The sequence below is a fragment of the Oryzias latipes genome, chromosome 7, assembly GCF_002234675.1.
Source record: "Oryzias latipes chromosome 7, ASM223467v1".
In the NCBI taxonomy this organism is placed as follows: Eukaryota; Metazoa; Chordata; class Actinopteri; order Beloniformes; family Adrianichthyidae; genus Oryzias; species Oryzias latipes.
In genome coordinates this window covers 9,891,584-9,914,316 of record NC_019865.2, presented here as the reverse complement: position 1 = coordinate 9,914,316, position 22,733 = coordinate 9,891,584, and the positions used below count along the sequence as shown (strand labels likewise).

Genomic DNA, 22,733 nt, shown 5'->3' with positions numbered 1-22,733 from the left:
GAAAAAAAAACCTGCAAAGAAGATCTGGAAAGAGATGTGAAGAAAATGCACATTCCTCCTAAGCATTATCATTTCAGTTAGTTTGTTAATAATATTTTTTCCTAATAAAATATAAGGCTTAAAATGGCCTAAATCACAAAGGCATGTTCAAAAATGTGCCTAAGTCATTTAATTCTCCCATGTTCCATGTTTGGGTAACTTTGTTGTTAGTATGTCAACCGGCATCTGTTGTCATAGCTATTTTGATTAAAATTGTTAGTTACTATCAAATTTTAAACAAACTGTTTAGTTTTTTGTGTTTCCTGAAAAATCAGAAAAAATGACGTAGGCAATTATTTTAAGAAGGTGACGCTTTGCTAAAGCCTTTTGTCAATTATGCAAAATAAGCTAAATGAAGGGCTGCACTGGGCAATGGTTCTTGCCTCAAAGCGAGAATGGCCTGGTTCAAATGTCAGCTGGGCAGGGGACCTTTCTGGAGTTTGCATGTTCTCCCTGTGCATGCATGAGTTTTCTCAAGGTGTTCCTGCTTTCCACCATATTCCAAGAACATGCTTTGTAGGTTAATTGGTCGATTTTCAACCATCCCTAGACGTGAGTGTGTGGCCCTGCAACAGGCTGATAACCTGTCCAGGGTTTACCCAACCTTCACTTAACAGTAACCAGGATAGGCTCCAGCAACTATGAAGGTATTAATGCACCAGTATTCACATTCTGTATTACAAGTTCTCAAATCAAATATACAAGCTCGTGCATTTTGGAACATTAATACCTTCATAAGCAACCTGGTGACCCTGAAATGGATTCAGGAGGTTAAAAAGATGGATGGAGGAAGTGAAGAGAAATGAAAACCTGCTAGGTATTATTTTAAGAGACAATAAATATCTAGCAGTCGATGCTTTACCTAAAAAAGAAGAAAAAAATAGCTCTAACAGAATGACATTTAAATGAAAATTTTCTAGAGATGGAGCTAAAATGTTCTTGTTAAGGAACAAATAAACTGAAAGAAAATAACCTGCATCATTATAATGTTCAAATTTCAAGTGGTTTCACTCTTCTTATTGATAGGAATCGATTTTGATCAGTTCTGTTTTTGACCAATAACTAGAAATTGGGAACACAGTTGACACAATTTTTGGACAATTTTCAGTTGCTCAAGACAGAAAATTAAAGGTAATATACACATTACATATGTAAAACTAAAAACTTAAGGAAAGAGAAAGTAGGCAGGGTCAGGAGTCAGTGTAACAAACAGCATGTGAAAAAAATCAGCTCAAAGTGTTGGTTTCTGAAAAAGGTTAACAACAATAGTCAGCGATCTCACGTGAACATAATGATTGGGAAAATTAAAAAGGTTGAAATAAGCTAAGTAGGTACAAATTCTGCAAACAAGCAAAGCCAGGTGCTATTTCAGAGACCATTCATGTTCATTGTATTTATATATTGTGAAATGATTTCTTGTGAAAACATATAGACAAAAAAAGCTATCACTTTAATATAAAACCGTTAAAGGTTTGAATCATCACAAAAAAAGGAGTCAAACAGGGAGAAGGGTCCTTCAGGAACAGGGTCTGGAAGCAGCCATGAGATAAAGTGACGTCTCACACCTCCATTGGTCCCTCATGGTCACGTGAGGCTCCTTCGACCCAAAATGGCCGCTGTAATATTTTGACGTATAATAATAGCTCGCTACTTTTCTTTTTGTTTCATTCTTCGTTGAAAACTAGAAAACGGGATATATTTGGAGGGAAATTGACTTACCAACGGCTGTATAATGTTTTTCTAGTTTTCATCTGGAGGACAATCAAGACTGACAACTATTTGTTGAACGAATTAGACTATGCAGTTCAAATAGGAGCTAGCTAGCTGGCTCTGGCTGGCAAAGTGAGGCGGCCGAAAGTGAACTAGCTCGTTAATTTAGCTGCAGTAATGGAGGAGCTAAGCGCAGATGAGGTAAGGTGGCAAACAGCAGAAACTCAAAATAATTATTAAATTCTTAATATTTACGACAGTTATTTTTTTCTCTCTCACATTTTTTTCCTCTTCTATTGGGATCTTCATGGTTAGCTACCTACTCTGCTATATAACGTATGCGATATTAGCTTAAATGGAAGAAATAGAAAGGCGTTTTCAAGCTCCACGACTGGCATAACAACGAAGTCGCATTTCCCAGATTCCCAGGCTAGTTATTTGAAAAAAAATACACGATTGTTGTTAAAAAGTAGTACACCTGGATGTATTTCTTTTTTCTTATCATTGCTTGAATCAATTTCTTTTTGTTCTCACGTCTTACAACCACATTTGCTAAAAGACCCACCATCCGTACATACTTAAGTTACAATTTATCTCAAATATAGCAACTAAATCATATCCAAGCTTTAACGTTTTCTGTATCGAAGTCGTTGTCATTTAAAAATAAATAAATACGTGACTAGATCGAAATAGCCCTGTATGGGGATGCTAACCTTATTGTGCTAACAGAAATTAGCTTGCTAGGCGACTCAGCGGAAAAAAACAACATTTCGTTTTTCTTCTTGTTTGTAAACATCTACATTATTGCTCATAATGTACGTGGGACTAACAAATTAACCAATGCGTAGATTTTCTGATTTTGTTGACAAAACTGAAGAACTGAATCCGATTTAGGCAATCCAGCCGTCAAGCTGGAACTTGAAGCATTCTCTGAAACCCCAGAAGATTCTCTGGTCTTGTTGCCTTTGTGTAAATACGAATAATTTATTATTATTTAAAGGGGGCACTTTTGAAACTGTTCTTCATAAGGGCCCAGTAAGGAATATTTAAAATTCTAAATCATGGACGACCAGTTTTAATTTTTACTTTGTGAAAAAGGTTTTGGGCTGTCAAAATGGTTCTGAATATTCAGTTTCACTAACATGAAAATAACGTTTTGAAGTAAAAATAAGTTTACAAAATTAACAAAATTTGAACCTGTATACTATGAACAATCATAGGTTCTATGAATACATTATGTTAAATGTGTGATGTATTATATTGCAAAAATATTAGTATAATGGCTTCCTTCTGTTTATTTTTTTGTTTTTGTCATGATTTGTGAGTCTTGTAATTTCCATAAAAAATAAGAGTAGAAAATATTTTTTACATTGTTGATTTCGTAATGAACTGTTTGTAAGACCCTTTTATAAATAAGCAACATTGCTGTGGTGTATTTAAGATTCGCAGAAGGCGACTGGCACGACTGGCAGGAGGGCAGACTTCTCAACCCAGTACCCCTCTTAGCACGCCGCTGACATCTCCACAGAGAGAGACTCCTCCTGGATCCCTCCCTGGACCCTCAGGTGTTGCACTCCAGCCTGCGCCACCAGCTGCTTCTCAATCATTGGGGCTTAATGTCCACAGCGGTACTCCAGCAACTTCCCCCATGGGCAACTCTGGTAAGAAACGAAGTGTGACTTCTCATGGGTCGTCATGTTCCTTATTAAAAATTCTTGAAGGCTTAAAATCCAAGAATTACAGATTGAAGTTGAAAACAGTTTCTCTTTGCAAATAAAACATTATTTTAGGATTTTGTAAAACTGTGCTGCCTCTGAGATTTCACATGTTCACTTATTTATCTACTCTTTTGTGTTTGACAACATTTCTTTTGCTTCATTTGTCAGTGCAAAGAAAAGAAACCCGCTCTTCTGAACAGGTTTTACTTAAAATTTTCAAGGGCCTTTACCATGCAAAGTCAATTTTTTGAGCTTTTAAGTGAATTTTAATGTTCATTCCTCACTATGAACAACACCTAAGCAGTATTTTGATCCATTTATGGATTTCTAGGTTCTCAAACTAAGCTTCTCATTTATGCATTATTTGAACATTACATTAGCTAACTTTTTACTGTTTTATTGAGTTTTGTGGCTTTATCTGATATCTAAACATAGAGGTAGTAGGATTCGCAGTTTCTTACCTAACAAAATAAGTTGACAAATCAATAGTTTAATTCAAAATAAAACTTGTATTTCGTTGTACAGTATAATTATTTAAAAGTAGTAACACTATTTTTTCAAAAGCTATCATTTTTTTTGTTACTGTTAGCTTTATGTATTTTACATGTTATTTGTTGTTTCATAATTATATATGTTGGCATTATAAAACAGCGGTCCATTCAAGCACAGTTTGAATAAAGTTAGGGTGAAAGCTTTTAATGCATTTGCTGCATCATGAGGTCTTTGTTGTTATTCTTCAGAGATATTCAGTTGTGTTGTGGTTCTACAGGTGTGGCATATGGCAGTCAAAGCAGTGAGGGTGTGAGTTCCCTCTCCAGCTCCCCCTCCAACAGCTTGGAGACTCAGTCACAGAGTTTGTCCAGATCACAGAGCATGGACATTGACCCTGCCTCCTGTGAAAAGAGGTACAGTTTTTCTCAGGAGAAATTGGACAGAGATGCACTTCTTTTTACATGTTGCATACTCCGTACCTCTTAAATTAAAAAGTAACTTTAAACATTTTGCACCAAGTAAAGAAAATGGTCAGAGTTTTCCTTAAGATTTCCATGGTTTGATAGAAATACTGACACTATGACCCTTGTTGAAATGATTCAGATTTGACCTCTTTTGTTTAGCATGTCCCAGGTGGATGTGGACTCAGGGATAGAAAACATGGAGGTGGATGACAGCGATCGGAGGGAGAAGAGGAATCTGACTGAAAAGGTAAGCAGCTCTATTAACGACTGTTCTAAAGAAAGGCATGGCCTCTTATCAGTTGCTCCTTGGTTTTACAGGACTTTGATTACGCTTATTTTGAGATTCCTCAAACCTTGAGTGAGCACCTGGGGACTTTCTAGAAAAACTTTTCGCTGTTTCACATTTGCTAAAAAGTGAACAAAACAGTCAGGAAAAGTGAATGTTGTGAAATTTGACTGTGATTGATAACTAGATAACTGATGCTGTAAATGTAAATGTACTTTCTCTTCAAGGACACGTGTTCCACCTCAGATGTTAATGAAGAACAGGCCCTTCAACTCATCTGTAAGATACTCCGCGTATCGTGGAAGGAACAGGGAAGAGATGTCATCTTTCTCCCTTCGTTAGCTGCAGAATTCCACCAGAACTCCAAAGAAGGTGAGTATTTGATCAAATCCCCCTTAACTCTAAAGCCATGTTTACACCAAACACTATTCGCACGCCAAATTCATATTAGCCACTTTTCTTTAGACACATGGCAAATTTGCTGCTCGACACTTGTCCAAAAATGTGTTCATAAGCGTGACACCCCAGACGCCTGTGGGAGGAGCTACCGCCAGACGTTTATAGTCTCATTGCTACATGGAGCAGCATCTGTGTATATCTTATTTACGATGCATGGAGGACACGGATGATGTTTAGAGATCAGGTTTATGCATTTTGAAGAGCTTTAGAAAAGCACTGGTAATCACGTCTCCATGTCTTCATGGAGGTTCATGGGATCATTCAGAGACTCTCCCAGTACGGTGAGCTTCACTCCTGCTGCGGGAAATACCTGCTGCTGCTTTTTTTTCTTGTCTCTGTGACCTAGTTTGACTACTTGCTGTCCCGCATTAGTCAGAGAGGGGAAAAATACAAATGAGAATAAAATGAGAGGATTAGACCCGTTCTGCTGCCACCTCTCCAGACGCTCGAAACGCACTGCAGGACGTCTGATCAAGTCTGAACATATACTTTACATTGAAACTGGACACCCCTGATGTGCGAGTTACGTTCGCTGTGAATGTAACTTTATGGTTACATGTTGATGAAACTCGCTAAAAATTCGTGACAAGTTAACTGTTAACCTCTTTTGATTCTACAGTGTTTTCTGACTTCAAAGACCTTATTGGTCAGATCCTGATGGAAGTCTTAATGATGTCATCCCAGTCACGTCTTCACAACCCTTTTGCCAGCTTGACCGCCACATCACAGCCAATCCCAGCAGCAAAATCCAATGACCACCGCCTGACACTTGTGCAGCCTTCCAGTCAAGGAAGCAGCCCTATAGGCCCAAGTGCCGGGTCGTTTGGAGCCAGCTCCCTGTCTAGGCAAGTGTCTTGAATAAGACATTCAACAGCTAAATGGATTGGTGTCATCTACTCTTTTTCCTTATCTTTATGTTTTGTCTGAACATTTTGTTTTGTGCTTCATGTTGTTGTTTGGAAATTCTCTGTATTTCTTTTTGTTGCCGATAATCATTTTATAAATGTTACCTACAGTCTGTATGACTCTGGCAGTCCTTGCCCAGTGGCTTTGGATGCAGCCAAGAGGACTAGTCCATCTCTCTCAGCTCCCTCCACATCATCTGTACCTATTACACCCTCTACTCCTCAGTTTGTTGTTCCCCCAAGTCCACCTTCTACTGCCACCTCTAGGCACCCCCTGAATGCTCCATCTGCCCCCATGCCCATCTCTCAACGGTATCGGCCGTATTCTGTCACGACTCCCTGGGGGGGCAATTCCCCCCTGATCCCAGCCCACAGACCATTTAGTTTGGTTGGATCTCTTCCCAGCCCAAGTGGGCTCCATGTCCCCCCCAATACCCCAGTTCCCGTTCAACCACTTAGCCCCCATTCTTTAACTTTGAGCTCCTCAAGGCCGCTCGACCAACCCTCCCCATCAACCCCTCCTGTTGAGCCTCCTTCTCCCAGATCGATTACTCGACAGGCTGCCTTTGCTGACAGGATTCCAGCATCTAGGTATTTCTTCAGTTCTGTCAGCGTGGAATGGACTCACTAACCCTTTTACTAAACACCTCCTCTTTAATAAATCACAATAGACATCACACAAATATATGCATGTTTCTTTAGTTGGTAGTTTATTGTATTTTATTTAAATTTTACGTCCCAAAATTTAGTTGGCCTTTTAAGATGCTTCACTTATAAGAACTATATTTTCTAATCTAAGGCAGTTAATCGTTTGCCCAAGTGCAAATTGGGTCTTTACAGTTATTTAAAAGGTAAATCTATTTATTTTGAAGTAGGATTAAAGATTAGTTGTTTGTGACAACTTAACTACTACAGTAACATAGAACTGCACTACAATATTTGAACATACAGATTAAAGGCAGTGCAAGTTCTACTTTCATATTTAAAATTTTAAAAAGTAGGATTTTAGCTGTTAAACATATGTTGAAAGATTACGTACAGACAGATTTTCATTAGTGTCAAGCTGTATCTTTTAATCTAAATAAAAACATCTTTGCACACGTATCAAAAACCAAAAGTTTACATATAATTTCCCTTTTTACATAATTCACTGTTAAACAAATATAAATGTTTTTTTAATGTTTTCATTGACTTTTCAAGGAGTGTAGTTTTTTCCTCATAACTGCTTTAGCAATTTCTTGATTTGTGGTTTTCAATCATTTACAAACAGGTTTTGTTTCATAAATGCACTCAGAATGGCCTTAATAGGAAAAAAATAAACTGAAACACAATTAATGGTGTGTGTTGAGGACACAATGGTTTAAAAATATTTAAATAATTTCCTAAAATCTTTTGTTTTACGTCGTCCTCCTCCTTTCTTCTGATCTATCTCTTCTTTATTTTTGTTGTTCTGTTAGTCCTCTGTCCCTCCTGTTTTTTGCCCTTTCTGACATATCTCAGAACATCAATGATGAAGACTCAGAGGAGGAGGAAGATTTTGCTCAGGTTCAGTTTGGGTCCAGGTACACCACTGCACAGCGTGTGTTATTGAGTGTGCTCACATGCTTGCTCAAGGGTTAGCCGATGCATGTTTGAGCAGGTCCAGCACTAACCATGCACAAAAACATGAGGGAAATATTCAAAGATAATTGGATAAGTTCAGTTTTCTTGGACGAGATGTGTGAGAAACCAGTCCACCCAAATAGAATGTACACAAAAAAGCAGAGTGAATGAGCCTGAACCCAGAAAGGATTTATGGACAATCATGAATCAGTCGGCTATGCCCCCCCCTTTAAATATTTTCCCCTTTTTAAAAAATAATCACACTTTTTCTGACGGTTTTCATCAATTTTTGGCACAAAAAACGCCATTAATAAGCAACACTGTCAGCAAATACAAATACGGCATTATTATAGTTTGTTTTTAGCTTCATCATCAATCATAATTCAGTGTAAATGGGGTATTGCTTTATAGCAGGGGTCGGGAACCTATGGCTCGCGAGCCATATATGGCTCTTTTGATGGTCACATGTGGCTCGCAGACAAATCTTTAATTATACTTTTTTTTTCATTAGACCAGTCCTTCTCGGGCGCGATGCGATGCCAGAAGCGCGCAGTCGTAGCGGTGCTTAGAGAGAAAAATCTGCGCCAGCGCTATCAGTTTACTATTATCTATTATTTCACAGAGTTTGTACCACCTGGAAACCTGTGAATTGCCGTGCCTAAAAGTGCGCCCTCCCGTCTCTGAGAAAGAGTGCGCAGATGCGGGGACGGGATGTTAGAGGAAGAAAGCAGAGGGTGGGGGTGAGGTGTTGTGGGGACAGGCAGCAGGTGAATCGCGCAGGGATTGTAAATACGTAAAACCCACTGCCCGTCACTCACTGTAGCGTGAGTGTGTGTTTGGCTCCGTATCTGCATGTGATCAGTCTGTCTCACATCTACAGAACATTCAGACCTAAGATCACGTTTAAAGTCTCAACGCCTGCATGAAGAAGAAACTCACCACGTATCAACCAGACTAGACCATCAGCAGAACTACCACGAGAAATACTCATCATTTATTAGCAACAGCATAACAATGTTATTAAAAAGAATCCACAGACTTATTGTCCTTTAAAAATGTTGAAATTAAATAAAATGCACACATTCATTTGTATTTTTAGTTTTAAACATATTGTCGCGGACTGAGCGGCTGTTGGGCCGCGTTGAAAGTTCTGAAGTTCATTGAACGCATCTGATTGGCTCTCAGTTCTGTCGCTCAGCCTGTTATTAGGTAGTTTGGACCAATGGTGTTCAGCCATGGGCCAAATAAGGGAAATGGGAGGGCTGGAGCAGGAGGGGGGGAATATAAAGTTGGGAGAAGCGCTCTCGTCTCAGCGGGAGAGATTAAGGAGTTGCTGAAGTATTTGTACGGCGTTTGTCGCGGTCTGCAGTAACCAGAATAAAGAACCTTAAAAGAGGTTAAGTCTCCGTGCCTCCGTGTGGTAAAGGGACACCACATTATTGGATGGCTCTTTCGAAATTACATTTCAAAATATGTGGCGTTTATGGCTCTCTTGGCCAAAAAGGTTCCCGACCCCTGCTTTATAGGCTGCTAATAACCCAGTTAATCATATTACCTGCTGGAAGTTTTTCTTTGAGGTCAAATGCTGGAGTTAGCTAACCACTAACAGTAAAGCAGTGAAACCATTACTGCACATGTTGGTAAACTGTGAAAAGGTAAGGGGTTTTTCCTTTTTTTTTCTCTTCAAGCAAGCCGTCAAGTACGGTAATAACAATTTTCTTTGTTGAGGTTCTACTGCTGAAATGTCTGATGGATTTGCTTTCATTTAAAATGCTCCCGGTTGAGTTTGAGCTCGATAACCGCTTGATGATAAATATATCTGATGCTAATTGGGCATCCTGCTGGGCTCTGGCCTTTTCTGGTGTTTATTTTGTCTCTTTGTTGTTGTGCTTTTCCCCTCTGTAGTCTTGGTGCATGTGGAGGGGCAGTGTCTTGTGATGCAGCCAGCGACCGCTTCACCATTGAGGCATGCAAAGAGACAGAGATGCTGAACTACCTCATTGAGCGTTTTGACAGTGTTGGCATGGAGGAAAGAAAAGCTCCCAAGGTTGGTTGCTGTCTGCAAGAGAAAACATTTTATTAATCAGCCTCTGTTAAATTGGAACCAGATGTTCTCAAGAGAGTACATTGTCTTGAGAGATTAGCTGCAACTCTCTTAGTAAAAGAATTAGTATTGGGTTTATTTCAGTGTCTTTTGAGAGATTCTGTATCCAAACCTTAATCCATTTAATACCCCTTTATGCACAGGCAGGTAAACGCATTAACACAAACTTTCTCTTTTCCAGATGTGTAGTCAACCGAATGTCAGCCAGCTTCTCAGTAACATTCGTTCTCAGTGCATCTCTCATGTCACTCTGGTCCTGCAGGGCACCCTGACCCAACCGCGGTAAGACAACTACAGTTGCTGGGACACATTATTTTCATTCCTTGTTAAAAAAGAAAATTGGTTCAACAGAATTCTAAATCAAGTCAAAAGAAATATATATATATATATATATATATATATATATATATGTTTAACCTTAATTTTCTAGTGTTGACTTTTGCTCCCGATGCCTCATTTTGCTTTATTCCTTTTCTTCCCTGTTTCCATAGTAATTGCTCTTTCACTTTTTCACCAAGTTATTTGTTTTTATGCCTTTTAATTTACCTTTTTCCAATGTGTAGGAGCCCCCTGCAACAGTCTCTGCTGGTACCTTACATGCTGTGCAGGAACCTTCCATTCGGCTTTATTCAGGAGCTCGTGCGCATTACCCATCAGGAGGAAGAATTGTTCAAACAGGTGAGGAACACGTCTGGATTTTTGTAGCCTTTTCAAAACATGACCAATGCAGTTTTTGATGAAATTGTGGGAGGAAATGCACAAACTGAGCATTTTTAGCAAAATTCTTTTTTGTTTTTTAAGGATGTCTTCTGACATTTGTGTTTGCAAAGTAATTCGTGGTAGTTGCAAAACGATGACAGACATTTTTCTAAAAATACTAAGGCTAAATAAACTACAACAATGCTGTCTTGCTTACCTTTCAGATCTTTATTCCCATCATCCATGGGCTTGCACTTGCAATGAAAGAATGTTCCTTTGACAGTGACAACTTTAAGTTTCCACTCATGGTAAGACTTTTTGCTGCTCTTTTCAATTCTTAATGGTGAATACATCTTAGTAAATATACAACATGTAACATTTTTTTCTCAGTGAGTCATCAGGGTTTAGTGTACAATAACACTTGGTGTGGAAAATGCATTAACTTTCTATAACTTTGACATGCTATTTTTTCCCTTTTGATTTAAAAAGAAATATTATTTTTGGACTTGATGTTACTTAAAGTCAGGACAAATGACTACATTAAAATGAGTTTTCATTTCAAATTATACATGTTGGAAAGTGCATTCATTATCTCAGCAGTGTAAGGCAAAGCTGTTTGGAGAGACAACAAACTGTTAAATGTACTTTTACATTTTGAGAAATAGGTTTTTGGGATGTCGGCACAGAAGGTTGCTTAACAAAAGCCATGTCTATATGAGACAGTGAAGGAGTTGTACGATTTAGAGTAAAATGTAATATAAAGTTCTGACCATTTTCCACTCTAAGGGTGGATTTACACCGGCAGGTTTGATCCACATGAGCAGTCGTTTTAACATAAAGTCCACTTTGTGAAAGCCTGTGTGAACTCTGCAGAATCAAATGGGCAAACCCTGGTTTCTAGACGTTAATCTTATATTAACTCTGAATGCTCTGTCTATTCAATGTGCAGAGGATCAAACAGTGGAAAAAACAGATGTAGCTGGTGTCATGTGTGTTAAAGAGAAGGGGGGGGGCAGCTCACAGTGAGTCTCCATATGTGAAAATCATAAAAAGATGAAATGGCTTCTCTATCAACGCAGTGCATTTAGGATGTGCCAGAGTTTATACGAACATGATCGTCAGAGGAATAGTGGGACTAGCTGATATTCTTCTTTGTACTTTTTTTCCTTCCTGGTCAAAGTTTGTTTTTTGGCCCGTTACTTCTGAATGAGCTGAACTGTGAGATTTGTAACAAGTGGTTTGGTCTGCTTCCATTTCTTTTTCACTTTTGAGAATTCAGTCTGTAAGACCAAACCAAAACAATGCAGGTGTCAAATGTATTTGCATTTTGCTAAAGGCACTGACCATCTTTTCAATGAGCTGAACAGATAGACAACTGAATGGCTGCTGTATGCGAAGGATATGATATGCAGAACAAAACGTATGAGCAGTCATATCAATATTTTTTGTATAGGTATCCATATAGGATCTTTATAAAACTGAGAATTAAATGTGTTTTTCATCTTTGCAGGCTTTGTCTGAACTTTGTGAAATTAAGTTTGGGAAGTGCCATCCTGTGTGCAGTTTGGTGAGTTTATTGTTAACCTAGAAAAGCTTCATCGTGCTAACTTGTTTCTATTTTGGTTCCATGGATACATTTTCTCATAAATCCCACACCAGTGGATCATTTGTTGCAAAGCACATTAGTTCCACTTTTATCCTGCAGATAACCACACTGCCGTTATGGTGTCTGAAACCTCTGAGCCCCGGTTGTGGTAGAGAGATCCAGAAACTGTCCTACCTGGGAGCTTTCTTTAGCCTCTCTGTGTTTGCAGAAGATGATGTGAGTTGATTTTTGAAAATGTCTTCATTTCTTGAACTGTCATTAAATATTCTTGTGTTTGCATATTGTTAAACTTGTAGAACAAGTGTTTATCTAATAATTGTTGTCCAGGCCAAGGTAGCAGACAAGTATTTCTCTGGCCCTGCCATCACTATGGAGAACACTCGAGTTGTCAGTCAGTCATTACAGCACTATCTAGAATCAGCAAGGGTGAGTTTCTATTTTGAAAAACATTTCTTTGTTGTTCGTTATCGAACAGATGAGACTTAATAACTGTCCTTTTTTCTTTCCTTTCAGGGTGATATGTTTAAAATTCTCCACAACATACTTCTTAATGGTGAAACACGAGAGTTGGCTCTTAATTACATGGCAGCTCTGGTCAACAACAATGTGAAGAAAGCTCAGATGCAGGTATTTCTTCAAACTCTTTAATTCAACTTTTTTTGTTTTAAAGTTTGTGTTTGTAGAGAAGCCACATTATGAAAATTGTAGAAGTTCTTTTCTGAGCCATTGTTCTCCCTGTTCCAGACGGATGACAAGCTGGTGTCGACAGATGGCTTCATGCTTAATGTTCTCTGGGTGCTACAACAGCTTAGCATGAAGATTAAGCTGGAGACGGTGGACCCCAACTACATTTTCCATCCGCGGTGTCGCCTCACCGTCAGTGTGAAAGAGACTCGCCTCAAAGCCACCATGGAGGAGCTCAAAAGCTGGCTGGCTGATCTGCGTAAGTAGATCCAAGTTAAATCACTTGAATGCAAAATTCTCAAAAAAAGTGAGGGGAAAAAGTATAAACACAAAAAGGGAGAAAAAAAATCAATAGTAAGAATAATAAGTGTTGACAGATCACTTCACCTTGATTTATTTACAAATTTTACACATGTATCCCTATTTACACTTTTTGCTCATTTAAACTAATTAAATAATATAAGTTTTTAAATAATTCATTCATTCTTAAAACTATCCTTTATCTGAACATGGACAGATGAAGATCCCATCAAGTTCCCGGATCCAAAGTTCCCAACCGAGTGCTTCTTTTTGACACTTCATGCTCATCATTTATCAATCCTGCCCTGCTGCCGGCGCTACATACGCAGATTGCGTGCCATTCGTGAACTCAACAGGTAACTCCTTTCTCACAGACATTCTTTCAAAACTCACGGCTTTTGTGTATTAATATAGTAATTCTCTCAACACATTAGGACTGTAGAAGAGCTCAAAAACAGTGAGAGTCAATGGAAAGATTCTCCTCTGGCCAATCGGCACAGAGAGATGCTCAAACGATGCAAGGCTCAGCTTAAGGTAATGATGGGAATTCATCATTGAGTCATTCCACTGGTTTGTATTTCTGTTTGCTTGACTTGAAGCTCTTATACCACTTTGGTCAAAAAATAAATTGTTACGATTTGTGATGACACTGTTTTATAGAGCTGTGGTCTCTGTTTGTCCCCCTGTCCTCAGAAACTGGTGCGAGCCAAAGCTTGTGCCGACGTGGGCCTTCTGGATGAGAACCTGCTCCGCAGATGTCTGCAGTTTTATAGCACAGTCATTCAGCTCATTCTTCACATGGTAGACCCTGCCTACCCCAAGTGAGTCACGGCACTGCTGACAAACATCACATCAGTGGTTGTTGTCGTAATGCTGTACCGATAATCCATGTGACATCAATTTTGTGTTATTTATTTTAGCTTTATTAAGAACCTTTTTCTTTTTTTAGTGTTACTCTGCCGCTGAATCCCGAGATTCCCAAAAGCTTTGCTGCTCTACCTGAGTTTTACATCGAAGATGTGGCAGAATTTCTGCTTTTCGTTGTACAGTAAGTCGTTCCTCCAATTTGAAGATGCACTGAAAGTTTCTATGGTTGATTCTATTTCAAGAAAGCTGTCTTCTGCTATAATTTTTTTAGGACAAGGATTTTTCATAAAAAAAGGCATTTTTCAAAAAGTGAACAGATACTAAAGTTAGATTTAGTAAATAAAACCTCAGTTTTTTTTTTCTTGGTCGTTTAATTTTCCCTCTTCTTCTCCACTTCCTTTCTTCCAGGTATGCGCCACAGGTTTTATATGAGCCATGTATCCAGGACATCGTCACATTTCTGGTGGTGTTCATCTGCAGTCAGAACTACATCAGGAACCCATACCTTATTGCCAAGTTGGTGGAGGTTCTCTTTGTGACAAACCCTGCTGTGCAGCCTCGTACTCAGCGATTCTCTGAAATGATGGAAAACCACCCCTTGTCTATCAAACAGCTGGTTCCTGCTCTCATGAAGTTTTACACTGGTGGGTTTTATATTAACTGAGCACTTACAAAACACTATAAAATCTAATGTAAAAGTCGCACTTCGTGTCAAAAGCAGCCTTTTTTCAGTGTTTCTTCGCCATTAAGCGTGGATATCAGGTTTTTGACTTTTGTAATTCACTGATTTTTTTATTTTATTTTTTTTAGATGTTGAGCACACTGGTGCTACAAGCGAGTTCTATGACAAATTCACTATACGATACCATATCAGTACTATCTTCAAGAGTCTCTGGCAGAACATTGCCCACCATGGAACCTTCATGGAGGAGTTCAAGTGAGTTTCATACTGATGATGCAAAAATATATTATGCTTGTGTTGGAGTAAAAGCATGCATGTAGGAATAAGTGGCTAATTTATTGTTTTGTTGTGTTTTTGTGACCCCTCCCCACAGCTCTGGCAAACAGTTTGTGCGCTACATCAACATGCTAATTAATGACACCACCTTCTTGCTAGACGAGAGCCTGGAATCCCTGAAGCGTATTCATGAAGTCCAAGAGGAGATGAAGAATAAGGAGCAGTGGGAGCAGTTGCCCAGGGTCTGTGCTCAGTTTTTTCTTCTACTTAAGTTAGAGACGATGAGAGAACATCAATAAATGTGTGGAATTGGATCAGTACAAATTCCCCCACCTGTGACGTTGTAGATGAGGCACTTTGTGATTGAAGTAGAGGTGCTTAGTAAGACCTTTTGATTTAGTCCATTTCTGCAGCGGCATTTCTTTTTCAGATGTTGTTGTCCTTCTATAAGGAAGCTATAAGGGTGTTGTTCTTTTGTGGAAACTTTTAGGAGCAGCAGCAGAGCCGCCAGTCCCAGCTGACTCAGGATGAGCGGGTGTCTCGCTCTTATCTGGCCCTGGCTACAGAAACGGTTGAAATGTTCCACATCCTCACGAAGCAGGTTCAAAAGCCTTTCCTCAGACCTGTGAGTGTCACTGTTTCCACTACACACCCTGTCATTTGAATTCCATGCTTTAGTTACTTGAAGGTGTCAATTTTTTCTCAACTGATGAACGAAATTGTTGATCTGACTAGCAAGTGTTCTTAATAGTTGTGCCTTTAACACACAGGAGTTGGGGCCTCGGTTAGCTGCTATGCTGAACTTTAACCTTCAGCAGCTCTGTGGCCCTAAGTGCCGGGACCTAAAGGTGGAGAACCCTGAGAAGTATGGCTTTGAGCCCAAGAAGCTTCTAGACCAGCTGACAGACATCTACCTGCAGTTAGACTGCGCCCGCTTTGCGAAAGCAATTGCAGATGACCAGGTTGGCAGATGTTTCTCGAGTAATCTGTCTTGTGTTCCGGCTGTCTACAAGCTAAAGGAGATGGATCTGAAGTTAACCCTTGAAACATTTTTACTCTTCGTCCCTCTTCAGCGGTCATACAGCCGTGAGCTCTTTGAGGAGGTGATCTCAAAGATGAGGAAGGCTGGAATAAAGTCCTCAATTGCCATTGAAAAATTCAAGCTGCTAGCAGAGAAGGTAGAGGAGATAGTTGCCAAGAACTCCCAATCGGAAATGGACTACAGTGATGCACCTGATGAGTTCAAAGGTTTGTCCTTATTTGATTCCTGCAAGAGTGCAACTACTGCCACTGCGTCTGTTATCTCAAATTGAATGGATATTGGTTGTTGGTTTAAATGTCATTAAGCTTTTTACTTATTTGTATACTTTTAATTCATGAACTTGGACAGACATCTTTTTATAAATTCGAGTAATGTCTGTTTAGATTCTACTGCAAATATTAGATGTTATTTGACTTGAAAAGACCTATTTTTTTGCTTATATAACTGCTAATATACATAAAGTATATAGAACACTTGAGATTTAAAAGTGTTGTAGTTTCTCAACACGTCCTGAGGGAAGTAAGGATAATCGGTGTATTCGTCACATTTCCAGCCGATTTTGCAGCTCAAACGGATTATATAGACACCTTTAACCAAGGCTAACTTGTGACGACAGACTTAATAAAAGCTAGAAAGAGAATGTGGTCTGCATACCTCCTTTGATTCCCAGATATGCCTGTCACAGTTTATGGGAGTGTGCCATGCTGGAGGCTGCTGGATCAGCTGTCCATGTGGTCGCAAACTGACATGCCAGGTTTTATTTTTGTAATGTCCATGCGCCCCTTTAACTGCTTACTGACATTTCAAAATGTTTCTAACATTCTGCTGGATTCTTCTGTTTTTCAATGTTTTTATAGGTACACTAAAAATATTGCCTAAAATTATTACAATTACCAGCTGAATGTTGAATTAATTCATTTACAGACAAGATTGTTTTTTTAAATACTTTTTTCCCCATATTTTAAATTTGTGTTAGTGGTTTAAATAGGAGCAGAACTTGAACTTACATTTTGATTCACATGCTCCTCTAGAATGGTGTACAACATTTTAGATCCAGCACATTCAAAAAACCACACAGTTGCCTTGTGAGGGAATAACAACTGAGCAAATGACAAATGAAACTGGAAATTCAATAAAAAACAAGTCTTTGTTTTTGAAGTTTTCTCTAAAGAATGTGTCTTGCTCCAGATCCTCTGATGGACACTCTGATGACTGACCCTGTGATGCTGCCCTCTGGAAATATCATGGACAGATCCATCATCCTGCGCCACCTGCTCAATTCCCCGACTGACCCTTTCAACAGGCAGCCACTCACAGAAAGCATGCTGGAGTCAGGTAGCCTCCTCGTTATGACTCCTTAACCTCGTAACCCTTATGCTATCCTAGGCACTTTAACATTGGGAGTGGGGTCATCTAGACCCTACAAGACAGTCCGCTGAACCTTTTTTCTTCAATGATTTGTGATTTTTACTGGTGTTCATGTATTACATGAAATCCTCTTTACCTTTATCCACCTTTGTCATGCTAGGGATAACACGTCATTGTAAGGGTGGGGTCATCTGGACCCCATAGGATAGCACAAGGGTTTAGCTCTTGTTTGATATTCCTTTTTTTAATTTCATAGTCACAGGACCCTAGTTTAGCATTAACTACTTACTTACTAATTATCTACTGTTGCAAAATAACCCAAATTGCAGGTCCTAAGAGGTTAATCAAAAGTAATTTTAGTGAAATTTTGTCGACGTCAAACATTGAAAAAGTTTTTTTATTCCTTTTGTAGCCTCCATAAGTAATTTTTTGCAGACTTGCATTTAAAGTTGAGGAAGTCCTCCTTGAACTGCGGGCATTGGTTTGATACTGACTCTTGTTAAATCCACAGTGCCTGAACTGAAGGAAAGGATCAATGCCTGGATGAAAGAAAAACAGAGCAGACGGCCCCTCTAAGGACTGTCAGACGGCTATCAAGAAGGGATCTGTCCAAATCGCCTAAATTCAGTGTCACGCCTACCAATGTTAACATTTGAATGGGGTAAAAAAAAAAGGAGACCTGATTTGCTTTTTTTTTTTTGCATTTTTCCTTTTTGTTTTAAACCATTGTGATGGTTTTAAAGCAAAATATAATAAAGATAAGACTTTTAATTGTTTTCCTCATGAGTTTGTGTACATATATCACAATACACATATTTAATAGTAGTTGGTTAATGCAATAAAATGCTGCAAAAATGTTCCCAACACCAACGGTTTTACACTATCACACAGTTGCAACAAATCTTCAAGGTTATTTTCTTACTAATATTTTTTGCTTTATTAAAGATTTTTTTGAGGGAAAGTTGATAACGTTGATTTGGAACAGTCTATAGTCTGATTGTTAGCCTTTGCTTTATCCAGACTGTGGTAATAGACATCAGTAAACATGCTGGTGTGCCAGAATTTATGCACAGTTATTCTCATGACGTGAACAGCTATGAGTAAAGATGGATACACATTGTGAATTAACCTAAAATTTAGCCGCCTTAAGTGCTGGAAAGTAATGAGCTGTGACTTTCCAACCTTCATGGTGATTGCATATGTCAAACTTGTTTTCCACGTGGATGTTCAATCTAATGAGGGTGTGCAAGGCATCATGGGATATTGTGGGAGCATAGAAGTTATCTCAGCTGAGTTACGCCTGTGAAACGGCTCTGTACCTGACCTGACCTTGCTGCCCTTAACTTTACAGTAAATTATTTCTTTCAGCTACATGCCTGTTTTGCAATCTAGGATTTTGAATTGTAATAAATGATGGACGGTTCATAAAATGTCATGTGTGTTCCTCTATCACTCTTTTTTTTTAAACATTTAAAAGCTCTATATTATGGGTAAAAATGTGTCATGCTTTTTAGTCGTAAAACACATTGTTTTTTGTTAGATTTCTCTGTTTTAAACTGACATCTGTAGTATGATACTCATTTTAGTCTGCTTTTATTGAAGAAAAGCCTGATTGGTGACCAAGTTTGGTAGGCTTGTACTGTTATCCGTTCGCAGCACACACCTCAAGTTTTCAAATTATACTGAAAATGTATTTATTTTTTGTTTTTGTGAGACAGCGACCTGGTTTTTTCTCGCGAGACGGCGCTGTTTGTGTTGATCTCTGGTGATGCGGCGACATCAGTGCGCGGAGCATTTGGAGAAGTGGGCAGAAATCCTGCAGTGTGGCGTCGCAGCAGGAGAGACATCCCACTTCCCTTTTGCCTAAATCCGTAGTTCTGATTGGCTGGTAGAAGCATTCGTCAATGGAATCTGCGTGGTGATTGGCTGATCTTCATGTCACTCAGCCCTCTGAGAGGGAGTTGACGTAATGTCTTCGGTAAATCAAGGCGATTCATCGATTTCCATTTTCGCCCGTGTTCGGATAAGGCGTCTGGTTTCCCATGCAAGGGAGGAAAAAAAGAAGGATTTTCGAGTAATTTTACAAACCTTCCAGCGACAAATGTCGCTATAATGGCTAGTTTTTACAAAAATGGACTTTATAGCAGCATACGTGTGCGTAGATTCTGATTAAAAGGACCACCTCCTGACGCCCGCGGGCTAATCGTTCTCTCCGCTCCAGTGCTGTCCTGCTAGCGAACCCTAAGAGGTAAGTGCGATCGAAAAATACATGTACATTTATTATTATTATTTTACTTATAAGAATGTTGTTTTATTAAAAAATACATTTATAATACAGAGCAACCTTTCGTATCAACACAAATTACTCAAAATATGCTCATTTTCCGTGCATATGAGAAATTGACTTCGCCGTGGGCTAAATTAACGAATTGATCCGCGTAAATTTCAATAAATATATTTTGCTTTTGGACACATATTTTGCTCACGACTCGATAGCTGTTATAGTGTTAACATTCTGCCTGCAGGTAGGTTAGTTTTGACCTCAAGACTTGAGTCAAGTCTGTTTAAAAGAAGCTAAAGAAAGACGCCAACTGTTATCGAAATGTGCAAAGCCCCATTTAAAATGTGCATTTTGCGATTTGATATGAAATATATTTTTATATATGTCATCTGGTAACTGATAAATGTGAACAAACTGTTCGGCCTGGTAAGATAGAAACACGTTAACTCCTCCCTGCGCGATTCCACAACACGAAGCAGAGGATTAGCCCACTTCCGAACATCGGAGAATTTAATTATCAGTTTTCTTCATCGAAGTTATTTTATTTTTCTAATTCCTGCTATGGAATAGCAGCGAGAGATTATGGAGCCAACCTGATTGGTATCTCTATAGCTCACACAGAGAAGGCTAGATAGAATTTCATGGGCGTATGCTTCCCTTAGGATGGCTGCCGTGGAAAAACATAGGATATTTAAGCAATGTAGTCACTGGTTGTAGGAAGTAAGTATGGCTTAAATTGACACTAACTGTAAAGAAAAGCTGCTTCATTATAGTGAAAATATAAGCTGCTTGAATCAGTGTGTTTCAGCTGGAGTATTGAGTTTAATACGAGGCTAAAAACGTTTACTTTAGGAGGTTTATAGGTTGCAGCTCATGGCTGTATGCATGTGATGATAAGAATAAAAGTCGTTTGGCTTTTGTCGGCCATATTTGTTTATGTCAAATTTTATACTTATTGGAACTTTGACTTGAAATGTGTCACATTTAAGTGTCATATGCAGAGACCTAAGACTTGTCTAGAGGTTTGTGACGTATAAACAGTGCTTATTCTTATTTATTTTAGCTCCATGATATGCTGTCGGGTCTAAAAAAAATAAAAGCTCATTTTACAATTTTGCACTGGGAATGTGGAAACACCAACTGCCTGTTTTTGTGTCCCTACAATTAAAAAAAAAACAAAGAAAAGTTTTACAATGATTTTTTTTTTCTAACTTTACATTTTAAGAATTGAGACTTGGGTTTGCAAAAAGGGCTTTGAGCATCACTGTTGAAAGTCCCGCTCCAATCATCTTTTCATCTATTTTGAAGGGTTCCCAGGTTTTTTTTTTTTTAAATTATGATTACGCCCTTTTTAGCCCAAATCAAAAAACATGTTTTCCAGGACAGAGTTTCTGCAGAGCAACAGGAGTTTGATAACAAAATTTGCTCTTAGCTGTGGGTGGAACTGTTGGTGCAGAGTAAGCCTGCCCCCACTTTCCATCATCTTTCTGCTTATGTGCTCTCTCCTGCTTGCTTATGGCTTCTTATAACCCCGGTCTATCATTAACGGTGCAACAAAAATGGCGAGTAATATTGGAGCTTAGCCTGAGCCAAGGAAAATGAAGACCCACACGGATGTGTTTGTCTGCGAGTGGAGGCATCAGAATAGAGCATAGGACAGCGCTTGACGTAGTATCTTGTACATCACAAGATTTTTCCAATGGCATTTTAGTGTCTGGTTCTAATTCACCATTTGAATTCAAAATACTCAAAAATGCAATTTTAAGCTTCATTTTGTTTATATGTGTCCTCCATCATTAGAAATATGTCACCAGAACACCAAAAACACAATTTTCCTTGGAGTGGGTCTTTAAATGAAGTAATATCTATCTATTGTCTAATTGCAAAGCTCATTCTGTGGTGATATTTAATCTAACAAATCTCTTTTTTTTCTCTAACCCAAAAGGAAGGATTAACATACCAGAAGACGGTCCAGAACCGCAAACATGTCTGGGGCATCTGTAAAAGTTGCTGTCCGAGTTCGGCCCTTTAACTCCAGGGAGATCGGCAAGGAGTCCAAATGTATCATACAAATGCAAGGCAACACTACAAGTAAGTAGCCCATTGGCACACACAACAGCATCCACACAAACCTAATACCACATCTTGAATTTATTCAGGTTAGTGTGCTAAGGAGGGTTTGGTGTACCGAGAAGGGCAGAATGAGCAAACTGAATACTTTTGAGGTTTGAGAACAAACGGCCTGAAAGAGAATCACAGGCTTCAAGAGGGAAAGTCTTCTTCAGAATGCTCCAAGAGTCTGTGTGAGCAATGCTTTGTTGGTCCATGCTGGGAGATCCAGCCGTCTTTACACAGCTTTTCCCGTGCCAGGTCTTCACGGCTATATCACAAAGAGTATCTTTTAGTGTAGTATTCTTCATTTCCTATGGTTTATGCCTGTATTATCTATGTTTTCACCGCTGCTTTAGAGGTAGAGAAATGGAGCAGAAACATGATCTGTCAACAGGCTTCATGAGTTTCTTCGAGTCTTGACTCCGTCTTCTCTGCCTCATCGGACTAAACTTATGTGAATCTTCCATAAGCTCCCCAGTAGATGTGGCTGACTTGTTCTTTATCTCTCAGACTCTACCAACGACAAGCTTTTTGTTAAATCCCCACTACTTTTGCTCCCTTTCCTTATTATGTCAAAGTCGCCATGCAATGCCTGTGGTTTGTGGCACAGGGGGGGACGATTAGTCAGCATGGGAGAGGAGTAGGTTCCAGCACCTCCTTTCTCAAAGGCAGATTGCAGAGCAGAAAGGCAGCCTGGCAGGCAGCCATACTCTTCCTCTTCATCAGGGCTTCATTGCAGATGGTATGCTGACAATGCTGTCTTATTAGGATGCTGAGAAGTTGAGCTGTGCTTTATAGCTTAAACATGTATGTGTTTAAGCTGTTGTGTGTGTTATTTGGCATGCGGTGGGAAAATGTGACCCCTCGTAAATGGGAGTGTTATGATGCCTTCCGTCTGTCATATTTACCAAGGTCACCCGGCTGGTTTCTAGTGTGTATTCTGAAGCAACGGTTTATTTAGGAGACTGGGAGGACACATCTCTCTGTTTTAACTGGATGGTCATGAACATTGGTTTATTTGCATAAAATAGTCGAAT

The 22,733-nt window shown here is 39.1% G+C and overlaps 2 protein-coding genes across 18 annotated transcripts in view; both read left to right on the top strand.

The window, feature by feature from the left end:
• Nucleotides 1–1,626: 1,626 nt before the first annotated feature.
• ube4b (ubiquitination factor E4B) lies at nt 1,627–18,734 on the top strand. 2 transcript variants are annotated; one of them, XM_023956530.1, is made up of 29 exons: nt 1,627–1,950; nt 3,191–3,410; nt 4,237–4,372; nt 4,583–4,670; nt 4,937–5,081; nt 5,788–6,013; nt 6,185–6,664; nt 7,531–7,635; nt 9,581–9,722; nt 9,961–10,061; nt 10,343–10,457; nt 10,703–10,786; nt 11,989–12,045; nt 12,184–12,300; nt 12,412–12,510; nt 12,598–12,711; nt 12,829–13,027; nt 13,286–13,424; nt 13,503–13,602; nt 13,762–13,889; nt 14,018–14,116; nt 14,344–14,579; nt 14,746–14,872; nt 14,991–15,135; nt 15,384–15,518; nt 15,664–15,855; nt 15,967–16,141; nt 17,124–17,270; nt 17,815–18,734. In XM_023956530.1, exons 1-29 carry the CDS (start codon nt 1,927–1,929, stop codon nt 17,877–17,879), a joined length of 4,140 nt encoding a protein of 1,379 aa, XP_023812298.1. In that variant the 5' UTR covers nt 1,627–1,926; the 3' UTR covers nt 17,880–18,734. The 2 variants fall into 2 exon arrangements, with proteins under 2 accessions (XP_023812298.1, XP_023812299.1); XM_023956531.1 differs by lacking the exons at nt 6,185–6,664; nt 7,531–7,635 and having other exon boundaries at nt 1,629–1,950.
• Nucleotides 18,735–19,292: 558 nt separating this feature from the next.
• Nucleotides 19,293–22,733, top strand: part of kif1b (kinesin family member 1B) — a 53,356-nt gene continuing 49,915 nt past the window's right edge. For 13 of the 16 annotated variants that reach the window (XM_011476966.3, XM_020704557.2, XM_020704564.2 and 10 more), the window contains exons 1-2: nt 19,293–19,551; nt 21,530–21,675. In XM_011476966.3, the coding sequence (XP_011475268.1) occupies nt 21,570–21,675 (106 nt within the window). In that variant the 5' untranslated portion in view covers nt 19,293–19,551; nt 21,530–21,569. Of the gene's footprint in view, nt 19,552–21,529; nt 21,676–22,733 lie in introns of those variants that run through there. The other 3 variants (XM_023956529.1, XM_023956528.1, XM_023956527.1) reach the window with 1 other exon arrangement.